General features: G+C 37.5%; 1 protein-coding gene across 2 annotated transcripts in view; it reads left to right on the forward strand.

Moving 5' to 3' along the window:
* The window catches only part of ZNF277 (zinc finger protein 277), a 108,840-nt gene that overhangs the window by 48,070 nt on the left and 46,857 nt on the right, over positions 1-13,913 (forward strand). Inside the window, exon 2 of one of the 2 annotated variants that reach the window (XM_055314700.1) lies at positions 9,147-9,348. In XM_055314700.1, coding sequence (XP_055170675.1) covers positions 9,147-9,348 — 202 coding nt within the window. The remainder of the gene's footprint in view (positions 1-9,146; positions 9,349-13,913) is intronic. The other variant, XM_055314701.1, reaches the window with a different exon arrangement.

A 13,913-nucleotide genomic window follows, 5' to 3' on the forward strand; every position in this document is an offset into this window, starting at 1 on the left:
AGAAGTAGGCTCCATGCAGGGAACTCAATGCAGGACTCAATCCCGGGACCCCAGAATCAAGACCTGAGCCACCCAGGCGTCCTGATCTTTCTTCTTTTTAACATAAGCACTTACCACACTATAAGCTTTCCTAGTATGTTTTTTATTGCATCCCCTAAGTTTGTTGTGTTTTCATTTTGTTAGGACTTATTTTGTGACCTAATATGTTATGTTACTTCCTTAATTAAAGACCTTCTGAATCTACTTGCAACTTCCAAATTAAATATAAATCTTTGAGCTAGCATTAAGAGCCATCATCATGTAACCTCTCTACCCTTGCAGCCTTTTCTTAGACTCTAGCACCAGTTGGACTATTTTAACTTTTTAACTTCCTGTATATATACTTGCTGGAATTCTTTACCATTTCAAGAATCCTCTATGAAGATTTTGCTTTATTTCTCCTGATTTGTGTTCTTTCTTCCCTTCCTATCCCTTAACTCTTGATTTATATGATGAGCTTTTCATATATTGACTAGTATTATAATTACTTATATAGTTGTCTCATATTTTCCTCTAGCAACTTCTTCAGGATAGGGATTTTACATTAATAATTGTTGCAGCTCTGATAGTGTCTAGCATATACTTTTGGCATAGTAAGCACTTGAGTTTAAAATGCTAAATTTAATAGAAATTTTTCATCTTAAATGCCAAGACTTAACAAAATGGCCAAATAAAAATTATACTTGCTTTATTTTTTTCTCTTAATTTCATCTTTCACAATCACATTGAGAAACTCATCAGATAACTTTCAAAAATTTTTCAGTGTGGGATGCCCGGGTAGCTCAGCAGTTGAGCATCTGCATTCAGCTCAGAGCATGAAGCTAGTCCTGGGATTGAGTCCCACATCGAGTCCCTGCTTGGAGCCTGCTTCTCCCTCTATGTCTCTGCCCCTCTGTGTCTCTCATGAATAAATAAATAAAATCTTTAAAAAAAATTTTCAGTGTTAGGGCACCTGGGTGGCTTAGTCAGTTAGTTAAGCATCCAGCTCTTGATTTCTGTTCAGTATATGATCTCAGGATTGTGAGAACAAGCTGCATGTTGGGCCCTATGCTGTGTGGAGCCTGCCTGTGATTCTCCCTCTCCCACTACCCCCCTCCTCCTCCCCTGCATGCAAGCACGAGTGTGCTCTTGTGCGCTCTCTGTCTCTCTTTAAAAATAAATTTTAGTGTTAAAGAAAATTGGGGGTAAATGAATGCATTCATAGTCTCTGATTGTTTTTCTTTTTGTGTTTTCTTTCAAGCCCTGTACTTGTATGTGGGGGTTTTTTTTGTTTTGTTTTGTTTTGTTTTGTTTTGTTTATTTATTTGGTAGAGAGACAGAAAGGGGCACCTGGGTGGCTTAGTCAGTTAAGCATCTGCCTTCGGCTCAGGTCATGATCCCAGAGTCCTGGGATGGAGCGGTGCATTGGGCTCCCCAGCTCAGTGGGGAGTCTACTTCTCCCTCCCCTTCTCCCTCTACCCCCTGCCCCACTTATGCTCACTCTCTCACTTGCTTTTTTTCTCTTTCAGATAAATAAATTTAAAAAATCTTTTAAGAGAAAGAGTGAGAAAGCACAAGCCGGGGGAGGGACAGAGGAAAGTTAGTTAAACATAGATGTTAAACATCTGACTTCAGATGCTTAACTGACTGAGCCACCAGGCACCCCTGCCATATATTAAAGAACTGATTTTGATTTGCATGACACTTAGGTTGTATCTATTACTTTGCTTTATAGAGGATGTTGTAATAAAGTTTTCATAGCTTTTCACTTGTGTTAAATTCATTCCTTAAATTTCTAAGCACACGTTTATTAGGTTTAAGGGTTGAATGTGTTTATAACTGTATATCCACACCAAAGGCCGTGGCAAACCTGCCATCTATAGTTGAGTGTACTAATTCAGCACAGCCTCATCAGCAGTATAGTGTCAAGAATGTATAAAAACGCCCACTTAAGCTTATTTCCTCCTTGCCCATATTCCCCTACTCATAGTAGTTGTACAGTAAATCAATCATTTTAATATTTGGCCTCAGTAATTTACAAAATGAATTATTAGCCCAAAAGTAGTTAAATAAGGGCCTTACATTCTTACTCTGAGCTTTAGAGATAGATTGTGGTTAAAAAGACCAGACCCAGTCTTCTCCATTTTTTTCAAATGCATCTATATGGGGCACACACTTAAAAATTAAGGAACTAACAAAAAGAGAAAAATTAAGGAACTAACTTATTCAGGAAGTAGAAGATTTTTTTTTTTTTAAGTTAAGAGAGAAGTACCCTTAACTTCGAAAGAAAGTTACCTTCTTGGAGTTTAACTTTCACAATAAAACTAAGACATAATAAATGAGATTGAGTTGGCATTGGAGTCCTATGGAAAAGGATGATGTTTACTGAATTAAAAGCTTAGAGAATAAGCCTGAAAATATCATCCAGTCTTGATAAAATACTAAAACAAGCTATCATCAAATAAATGACACTAATGTAAATAAAGAACATACGTAAAGGAAATGTTTGCTTTGGAAATTAGGAGTTTGTTTACACATTTTCTAAGTTAAAACTACAAAAATAAATAAAAATACCCTGCCCATCTTTATATTCCAAATTTTATGATTATCAATTAGATTATCAGAGTGTGATAGGAATAGCAACTAAACTTATTTGATCTGGGTTCACTATATCACCAAATTACTGCCTTTTTTTTTTTTCAAAGTTTTAGCAGTGTGATGGTAGTTTGCAAAGCAAAGTTTGGGTACTTAAAGGGGAACTTATGGGTCACGTGTTCTGCAGTTCCTCATGAAGGAATACTGAAAAACTTTTCATCAATTATTTGTTGATATGGGCTTTTATTTTCTCATTTGACTTAAGGGGGACAGAAACTTCAGAAGCTGCTTATTTTTCCTTCAAAGCACCAGCAGCTTTTATCTACTTGGCAGGAATGATACACGGTAAAGTCTAGGGTTGTCATTTTAGCACATCGAGGTATTATGAATTCATGACTGGTTTTGTTCCTAGATAGAACCTTACTACTAAAACATGATTGTGGATGAGCAGACTGACATCTTCTGGGAACTCTGATATGCAGAATTTCAGGCCTTTTTACCTCCTAGACCTACTCTGTTAATTCATGTCCTTCAAGAAGCACACACCAAGATGAGATTTGAAGTGTAAGAGATTTTGAGGGGAAGATACCAGAGGAGGGAAAAAGGAGAGAGTGCTGGAGGAGGTACCAATGTAGGTCTGACCCCTGTGAAGGAGAGAGGGAAGGAAGGGTGTTGGAGTAGAATGTCAGACTATGGCACAGTTGTAAGCAAGTTTCTGACAAGGTGATGGGAATCCTCCAGCCAATGTCACATGTCAGTGAAATTCCATGGCTCACTGGAACAAGGCTGATTTCCTATTTCTGCTGCCTCTAATCATTTACTGAGAGCAGCCTGTGGAAGCTTGGCTTCAGTGCAAGTAGGATTTCAGAGCACAGCACCTGAGACTATCTTTCAATTATGCTCCTAGCAGCAGGAGATTAGATTGGCATGTTTCCCTGGCCACCAGACCTCCTGATTCAGGATCTGCATTTTAACAAAGCCTCCAGGTGAATTATAAGCACATTAAAACTTTGAGAAGCATGACTCTAGAATAATAATTTGGCCCTTTGGGATCTTACCCAGAGTCAATAAAATTGTTCACAATCCGTATAGGATCTCCTCAAAAATTCGGCTCTCTTGGGATGGTATTTTTTTACAGTTCATTTGAACAGAGTTGCTGTTCAAAGTGAGAACTAGAGCAGATAATTTGTTGTTGTTAATTTATAACAAATGTGTGAAGCAGATTTGGGGCCAAAGCAGACTTTCCAAGATGCTTTGCCTCTTTGCTGAAAGGAGCTAGATATAGTTTATTTCCTCTTGCCTTTTTGAGTTCAAGGTCCCTTTAGCAAAGAATTCTGTATTTTTTTTTATTTATTTTTTACCATGTGGTAAGTTGTAGCTATGATTCTTATGGTGGCAGCTAGAAATAAACAATCTGTTAGACATTATCTTACTGAGTTATCTCTACTGACCCAGTGCTTAATATTTGAGAAGCTCTCTCCATAGGACAGAATACAGTGCCAGGTAAGCTTCGTCACAGGCCCTGTTCCTTGTTTACAGACTAACATGTGTTCAAGATACCCACACTCTCATGTATAATCAAAATGTCCACAGTCGTGTGGAATCATCCTTTGAACCATTGATCCCAAGACTTCAGTCTAGGGACAGCTGCTTGGTAAAGTCTATAATAAAGTCTTGAAATCATTACTTTTAAAAAGCCCTCCAAGTGATAAAATGCAAACAGATTTGGAAACCACTGCTCTAAAGTAAAATACATCCTTGAGATGCATGCCTTTCCCATAAAAACATCCTCTGATGGAGTGGTATAATTTACTCTGCATTCCAAATGCCACTTGTCTCTGTCTACTGGACAGTATGCATGAAAAATTTTAAAAGAACTTAGAAATTCCTAATTAAACATAACATACTTCTATTATTCTCAATAATACTTTTTTATCTTAGAATTTAGTGTAATTTTTACATCATTCTTTATTATCAGTGGGCTCATTATACCAAGGCCCATAGACCTAAAGATCTGGATATAATTATTCTGGACTACTCTCATTCTGGGTTAGAGAAAGTTCCCCTAAAGATAGACAGCCACAGGTGTTTCCTGAAATAAGGCTTAACTGGAACCTGAGTTAAAGGTACAACTCCAGTTTTGAGTATCTCTGATCTTATTCATTCTTTTAGACAATTATAAAATACCATCTATGTTTCAAGCACTCTATAGCCTACACCAGAGATAGGAGAATAAGATTTAGTCCTTGACCTTGAGGAGTTCCCATACTACCCTAGAGACACTTATTACAACAGATATATTTGCTATTATTGGACATGCAGAGATGGAGTGAGTCAAGCCTTCAAGAGGAGTGGGTGGAAGGGTGCTGGAAACCAAGAAAATAACACTAATGCATCACATGAGACTAGTCACTGCTGCCCTTGTCCAGCAGCCATGCCAGGAATATCTAACTTTGGAGCAGATTATCTGCACTCTTCTAAAGCTTAACTCATTATCCATTCCTCCAGAACAAAAAACCTGCTTCTCTGCATACATTCCTAGATTGGTGACTGGTACCCCTCATTTATACTGCCTCCCCAGCCAGAAACTGAAGGCATCCTAGTCGTCTTCACTCCCTGTGGCCAGCCAGTAATCAGGGAACTATCAATTCAATCTCTGCAGCTTCTCCTCTGTCTGTCACCTCTAAGTGCTACTAATATTCCTGTCTTCATCCTGGACGCTGCAGTAGTCTCCCAACTGGCCAATCTCATCATCTTGAGACTTGCCTCTTTCTAATCTACTCTCCCTATATCAGTTCAAATATAGGAGTGGCTCTACTGACTGCCTCAGTGTTATGTATAGGGTAAGAGTGCTAAGGCTTAAGCCAGACTGTTTGGATTCAGATCCTGGCTCCACCACTTACTAGCTGTCTAGAGCAAGGCATTTAGCCTTTCAGTGTCTTGGTTTCCTCAACTGTCAAGTAGTGAAGGAAATGGAATCTCTGTCCGAGGGTTATTGTGAGGGTTGATTGGATTAATACTGTACATATAAAGTTAATACTGAACATATAAAGTGCTTAACAGTGTCTAGCACAAAATGAACCCACAGTGGTGGTAACAACCATGGTGCAGTAACCTAGTGTACATACCAGGTAAATAAAGACAACCAGGACTCATCTGGCCATCCAGGAATTAAAAGTCTGAAGTCGGGAAAGAAAAACAAATAGGTAAATTACTTCTTTTGATCAATGCTGTTGTAAATTTGAGCGTGATGCTAAATGATTAAGGAGTCAGAGAGAACACTAAAATCTTGTCCAAAATGTTCTATTAACATTTCTATTTTTCTGGGAGTGCCTGGGTGGCTCATTTGGTTGAGCATCCAAGTCTTGGTGTTGGCTCAGGTCATAACCTCAGGGTCGTGATATCAAGCCCCAAGTGGGGCTCCACTTTCAGCATGGAGTCTGCTTAAAGTTTCTCTCTCCCTCTCTGACCCTCCTCCCTGTACACACACTCGCTATCTCCCTCTCTCAAATAAATATCTTCAAAAAAATTTTTTCTGGATTACATAGTACCTTGAGTTCCCAAAACAACTTAGTACCCCCTAAACCACAAGTTCCTCATACATGAAATTTGTATATTTATGATTTTGTTCCTGTATGCCTTTACCGTAACCATAAGAGTTTGGTTCTAGTGTGTGTGAACTTTAAGTTTCATTCTCTTAGGAATAATTTGAAGAAAGAGAACTGTGCATTGAACATACAAAAAGGGGGAGAAATGAACCACAGAATATTAGAGAGTTTGTAGTGAAACCCCAGAAAAGCATACCGACAATGACAGAGATAAACTGTACCCAGTGGCTCTTGGAGGATGTGGACTACTGAGTTTTTTTGGTGAAAGTAGTACCAGGGAGACTTCAGGACTCTGTAATCAGGGCAGATTACACAGAAATTAAGTGTGGCTTGTAAATACATAGGAATTCAAAATAGCACCGAATCGACACATTAAAGAAAAACACATTTGGGGAAATACCTTTTGGAACTGGAGGCAGAATAATGTAGTATTTGAACTTAGGCTTAACTTACTTATTTAGGCCCCTTGATTTAACTTTCCTAAGTCTCAGCAGTCTCATCTGGAAGACTTTCTCTTAGTAATAGTACTAACTGAGAAAGGTGGCTATGATTGAGCAAGTGCCTTGAAGCCCTTTGCTGGTAATTTACAAATATCAAATACCTAGTAATGTTCGTTCTTGCTATTGGTGATGGCTAATACTGTTGTTTTCTGAAGTCAGGCAAAATGAATTCATACATACATCATTCAGATTTGGGGAGAAGAGTGTAGGACAGTACCTGTTATTTTCTAGATGGCAGGCAATGTTTACCAAAGGTACCTTTATTTAGAATATATGTTGTCTTTTGTTCTAGTAAATGTAAAATATAGATTCATAAGAGTATTGCCTCTCTTTCCCCATCCTATTTTTAACATGAGGGTTTAACTTCCCACAGAATTTTTTCTTAAGATTTTATTTATTTATTCATGAGAGATACAGAGAGAGAGAGAGGCAGAGACCCAGGCAGAGGGAGAAGCAGGCTCCATGCAGGGAGCCCAAAGTGGGACAAATTCCTGGGACCCAGGATAACAGAGGATCCTGGGGTCAGAGGATCAGGATCACACCCTGAGCCAAAGGCAGATGCTCAACCGCTGAACCACCCAGGCATCTCGAATTTCCCACAGAATTTAACCTACAAGTGAAAAACTATAGAACTCCTTGGTTCCATTGTATAATTTAATGAATGTAAAAGTTGATAACACATCACTTTTGTTAATAGTGCTTCTAGAAGTGCTTGTATTTTAAATATTCTCTCCCTTGTCATATATACTCTATCTCACCTTTTCTGGTATTAAATAATTTTATGGAACTAAGATAAAAGTTTAATTCAGCATACTTTAATATGAGCAGAGTATTATGAGCGATGTACTAGAGGACATGTCCTTTGGGACACTTTCTCACTCCAGCTCAGTTACATGACTCTCCTGTCCCCATGTTCCCACAAACCCTATACATTCTATCTCTCTTTATCCTTTCAATTTATTTGTGCTGTCAAGCAGGTTGCAGGCACCTTAGCCTTGATAATAAGGACCCTGTTATGCAACATTAAGCAGAAAAAACTAGCACTCAGTAGCTACTCAGCTGCTTTTTGTGGAGTGAATGAATGCTTATCCAGTGTTGAGGCCATGGTCAGCAGCACCCCAGTGACTGATTCCATGAACTAGGCAATTAAGAAGGTCTTTAGAAATGAGGTAAGGTAAGATTAAAACAAGAAATAAAGTTAGTAGGAAGCTAATTCCAAAGACTTTTCTGCGGAATACCTGTCTTTTTTTTTTTTTTAAGATTTATTTATTTTATTTTAGAGAATGAAAAAGAGAGAATGGAGGGAAGGGGCTGGAGGTATAGGGAGAGATAGTCTTAAGCTGACTCCACACTGAGCCCAGATTGAGACTTGGGACTTGACCTTACGACCTTGAGATCATGACCCTGACTGAGATCTGGACCTGTGCTGACACCAAAAGGTGAACACTTAACCTACTGCACTACCCAGACACCCCAGAATAGCTGTCTTTCTTTATGAAGAAGATTCCCTATCCTTCCTCAGATACTACATGTTTTATCATAGTTGCCTAGTTACTAACTACTCAGTAGCTTGCATAAGGTGACAGGTCTAGCCTTCTCCCCTGAAAGACTAAAGAGGGCTCCTGACACAACTGGGTATGGTTTAAAACCTGGATTCAGACCTATAGACCTTATACAGCTCAACTCTTATAGATACCATAGGTGATGTTAGGAAAATGAAAGTTTAGGCAGGAAAAATGTTTACGATGTATGTCTAGTAATCGAACATTCATCTCTTTTTCACAAGGACTTAAATTATGGTACATAATTGTGTAACAAGCAAATGGTAGACATAAATCAACATTAAAAATTGCCACCTGGGCCACCAGCACATGCTGTGTCAACCCAGTGTGAGAGCTATCTTCCTTGCACATGACAAATAATCAGAAGCAGGAAAAGAGTTTGCAGGTGCAACAGGAAGCAGCTTAAAACACTGGCGTGGTATCATCTGGAGCCTCAGTATATACCATTTACTTCCCATAGTGTGATGACCATCAACCATAGGTCACAATCAGGCCATAGAACCTTAACCCAGCATGTTGCAGCCATCCCCCTACAAGTACCCCCGGAATTGCTGCCATTGGCCAATGTCCAAGAATGCTTGAACAGCTGCTCTGACAAATGGGTTTCCCCCATTCAAGCCGGCAAATGGGGAGTTTGAGCAGCTTTGCAACACTCCCTGCCTCTAGGTTGCAGAATCTATTTAAAATGATAATAAAGTATCCTGCTCTCTGACACTGTATTTTTCATTTTGGAAATAAGTAAATATCATTAGAATCCTTTTAATGCAGGAGATGAGAAATGATCCTAAAGAGTTGATTTCAGCTTTTCCTTTTGCTTTTTTTTTTCCCTCCCCGCTTTTGCTTTTGCTTTTTCTCTCTCTCAGACAGTAAGGATTGTATCCTGGAGCCGCTTTCCCTGCCAGAAAGTCCAGGTGGCACCACCGCTTTAGAAGGTTCTCCATCTGTGCCTTGTATTTTCTGTGAAGAACATTTTCCTATGGATGAACAAGACAAACTTCTGAAGCACATGATTATTGAACATAAGATGGTCATAGCTGATGTCAAGTTGGTTGCTGATTTCCAAAGGTAAATTTTGTTTTTTACCATAAATGAATTAAATCCAGTATTCCACAAAGGAAAGGCATAACTTATATTTGTTTATAAATAAAATTATTCCTATGCAAATAGGAAAACTCATATTCTTTTTCAAGCATTGTTGAGAATGGAGATCTTTAGTTGGAGCTGATCAAGCCAGAAGGGTATTGTCCAGAGAATTCTCAGTTTAAGTGCTGTGATGAGATTGAGAATCAGGGGGGGGGGGGGGAAAGTCATTCAAAAACCAAAGGGGTATAAGAGTAGACAGTTGTTGAGGTCACTGTATGAGGTACTAAGAGGAAGGAGATGAGGAGGATGAAGAGCAGATAGATAGAGGCGAATGGTTGCAGAACTGCCAACAGTGGGCATGTGTGAAATGTAGGAACTTCACCTACATAGCCAGGACTCAGAGTGAGCTAAACTCCAGTTTATGAGCACCTGACTTAGAATATCCACACCAATCCTTATTACCAGTTGTAATATAAGCAATTATTTATTTTTTTCCAATTTCTAATTGCTGGAACTGATTGTTCAACAGAAATACCTCTTTTTTCCAGTGTAATATCTTCTTCCCTTTTTTTAATTTAAATTCAATTAGCCAACAAAGAAATGCCTTTTCATAAGCAGATGGAGTGAAGTAGTTATGTTCATGTTGTTGTTAGTTGACACTTGGAAGCATTTTCCATACCCACAATAGCATGGTAATTATCTGGCTTTGTATAGTTACCAAAAGCTCGCGTTTTGGTGTATCTGGCCAGGACCCATTTTGCAATATTCTGCCCCGATTTCCCTACAAAATATTGCAGTAGCCCAGATGTTATGGTATCTCTGCATCTAAACTCTGTGTCTGCCAGACCACATCATTCCTAGCACGCAACATCTTTTTTATGATGGGTCTTGTAGAGCAACAAGCTATATTACTAAAAGCGGATTGTGAAACCAGGCAGGCATAGGGTTGAATGCAGACTTGGTGACTTCCTCACCATGTGACTTGTAACAAATTACTTAAACCACTTTAAGCAGCAGTTTCCTCATCAGTAAAAGAGGATAACAGCAACTCAAATAAGATTGTTGAGTATTATGTAAAACAGGATATGTGTGGCACCAGCCAGTGCCTGGGACATCTTTTATTTTTATTTTTATTTTTTCTGAGACATCTTTTAAATCCACCAGATGGTAGACAAAAATTTTATTATATTTTGATTACAAAAGATATATTTGAAATCATAGTTTTCTGTAACTGAGTTTTCTATAGAGGTATTTATGCTGGTTTGGAAACCTAGTTATCATTTGTAAACTATAACTTTGGAGAAAATTTAATTTAGGATCCTAAATACTCTAAACTTCAAGAATGAGTGTTTTCTTTTTTAAGTTGTAATAGCCAGGATGCCTACAGGAGTAATATTAGCTATTCTCTAACTCTTCATCTTCCTCTCAACTGCCTAGCACTGATACAGAATGTCTCTGGTGCTTTCTGTATTATTATGGCCCCTTAAATCCACTCAGCATTGCGATTTTTGAGTAGATTTTGGTGTCGCCTGATTAAGCAGAGATAGAACACAATGGTAAAGGACAGTTATATGAGTGATATATGCCACCAGCTGGTAGAATAAACTAATTATTACATAATTGCAGAGGAAGCACTTAATATTTCTCATTTTCATTCCTTGGTCTTTATTTTCAGTTAAAGTATTTATGCCTGTGTGTGTGTGCGTATGTGTGTGTATGTGTGTGTGTGCATGTGTGTGTTTGGGAAGTATTCTGGGAGCTTCATCATGTATGATTTCTAGTTATATGTAGTCAGGTCTGTTGGTTTTGTTTTAGATACTTTTTAGTCTAGAGATCTTCAAATTCTTATCAAGTAACTATTGACAGGACTATCAAATGAGATATTCTTTTATAAGTTGTATCACTCAGCTTTTCTTTGATGTAAATATCTTCTTTATTTTCTTTTATTCTGCTTTGTCATGTAAATGCAAATTGTCCCTCGGGAATTGGAGAAAAATATGATCTACCAGTGATAATTGAGTAACATTGATATTTTCTTTCTCCTAAAATCTGTGAGGAGTATCTAGAGTTTGTATTTTCCCTTTGTGCTTATGTATGATAGCTAAGTAGCTATATTTTTACAAATCTGTCTTTTGTATGATTGATATTAATCCCATCTGCATGTGGGCAAGAAAATCAAATTATTTACTAGGTCTCAGACTTAGGAGTCAATCATTAAATGTTGGAATCGATCACCCTCTAAATGTAGTTATGTAATAAAATGGGTGCTTTAATTTAAAAGAGAAAGAACATAGCTGATATATATAAGTGCTTTCTAAATAAAGTGTGTGGTTAACATGTACTTTAAATTTGGAAACCTAAATTTTCCTTGTCAACTGTCCTCCCAATAAGCTTTACTCTGGTGGTTCATTCAAATTGACCAAGAATGTATGTGAATAAACTCTTGCTTTTAAATGCTTTTTGATATATCCAGTCTCCTTTAGATAATATCTGTCTACTATTTAGGGAAACTAAAAATTCCTCTCTCGAACAATACAAACATTGACTGTTTGTGAGAGTTAAGTTGCAATCTTCTCAACGTTTTATGACTTTTTCTTCAGAAAAATTGTGGGAGTGGGTGTATGTGTATATATTTACATGGATATGTGGGTAGATAGATATTTACATGGATATGTGGATAGACAGATAGATGTATGTATGTATACATATGTAACTTCTCAGAGAGGAATTGTTTCTTCTGAGTACAGTAAGTAATAAAGATGATAAATAATAGATGAGATAGACTTACTTTGTGCTTTACTGGAAAAATTGTGCTGTAAATTTTCATATAAATATATTTAACATTTTCTTTATTGGAAAAAAGCTAACAGTAAAACTTTCTCAGACAGAATAAAACAAAACTAAAAATCTTTCCTTCGAGCCATTTAACATAGTTTTTTATACTGAACCATTTCTAGCTTTATTCAGTAAATAAATTTTTTCCAGAAGATAAATGCTAACTCCTTAATTCTTGCCCCTTTCTATATTAAATTCCACTCATTCAGTGCTACTTAATTAACAGCCATATCTCAAATCTTTATACCTCTGTCAGTAAGGCACCAATTACAGTGAGGGACTGAGCAGGCAAGATTACTAGAAGGATTTTTTTTGGGAGACAATTCTGTGAAACATTAAAATTCTTTCAAAAGAAAAAAGTATTTGCTGATGACCTAATAACTACTCTTACGGCTTTTTAGCAAAGTACGAGATGCCTTGATAACTATCCTCCAAATAAAGAATTCATACTGCATGTCATTTCTTGGCTACCTTTAAATATTGAGTGACTGCAGTTGTAGCTTCAAATAAGCCAGAGAAGTAAGAAAACATGAAAAAAATGGTCCCTTAACATTGAATAGCCCCCACATGGTCTTCAGTAGAGTGGTAATCAGGAGTGAGGAACCTCTCCATTGTATATTGTAGGAGTAGCCATGATAAAACTCCCTGTGAAACTTGACTGTCCTGGTTTTTGTTTAAGTCTGTTATCTCAGCACCCAGTTTTGCTGTATGAATTTGATTAGTCATGAAAATAGATGGCTGTGTAGTACAGTTTGGAAGAACAATCCAATTTCTATTCCTGACATCTCTAATAGAGGTTCTCCTGTGTTCCTTCATCCCTTGCACCACTTTGCAGTAGAAAATATACTGAAGGGAGAATAAGAAAAGTGGCTAGGAATGTCATTTTTGTTTTCTTAAGTCTTCTCTTGCCTTTTATTTCTCCCTTTTTCTCTCTCCCCTGGTCTGGGAATAAGTAATGGAGAATGGAAATGGAGAATAAGAGTAGCTCTGTAAGATACTGAGAACTGGATGGTGCTGTCACTGCCCTAGGTGACCAAAGAATAATATTTCTGCCCTTTATAGATACTTTTCTTCTTTTTGTGCACATTAATGGATCTGTCATGCACTTGCCTCCTGTATCTGACACTTCCAATATGGAAGCCAACAAGCTAGCCATAGTGTCCATATTTATCGTTTGAGGCTAAGCTGGATGCAGCCTCAGATCATCATTTTCAGATCTCTTAAGATAAGGTCTTGCACTGTCCTATAAGGAAAGCGTTCTCCCCTCACATAATCATCCAGGTCAACAGTGTGGTTGTACATGAGAAGAAAGAACTAAAACATGATTTTATTTTCATTCATTATTCCTTTACTTCTTTTCCTTATATGTTCTATATTCGGTGTTTTCATATTTATATTTTTAACTGTCACAGTTCTCTTTCTCTCAAACCTCTCCCAGCACATAATTTTTTTTTTCAAATACATGAATGCTCTTTCTGTAAAGCACCATGGGGTTGGGACATTAATGTTCAGACAAAGGGGGAGAAATATAAAAAGGAGACAAAATAGTGCGAGTTGAGGGCTACTTAGAGAAACTTACAGGAATCTTTAAATGCTCTTCTATCTTTTAAAACCATTTCTTGTTAACCTACTATGTACAGAACATTGCTAGTTGCTATATCAAACCATTTAAAATGTCCAAATTTTTACAATCTATCACTAAATCTATTTCA

Source organism: Nyctereutes procyonoides, unplaced genomic scaffold, assembly GCF_905146905.1.
Source record: "Nyctereutes procyonoides isolate TBG_1078 unplaced genomic scaffold, NYPRO_anot_genome, whole genome shotgun sequence".
NCBI lineage: Eukaryota > Metazoa > Chordata > Mammalia > Carnivora > Canidae > Nyctereutes > Nyctereutes procyonoides.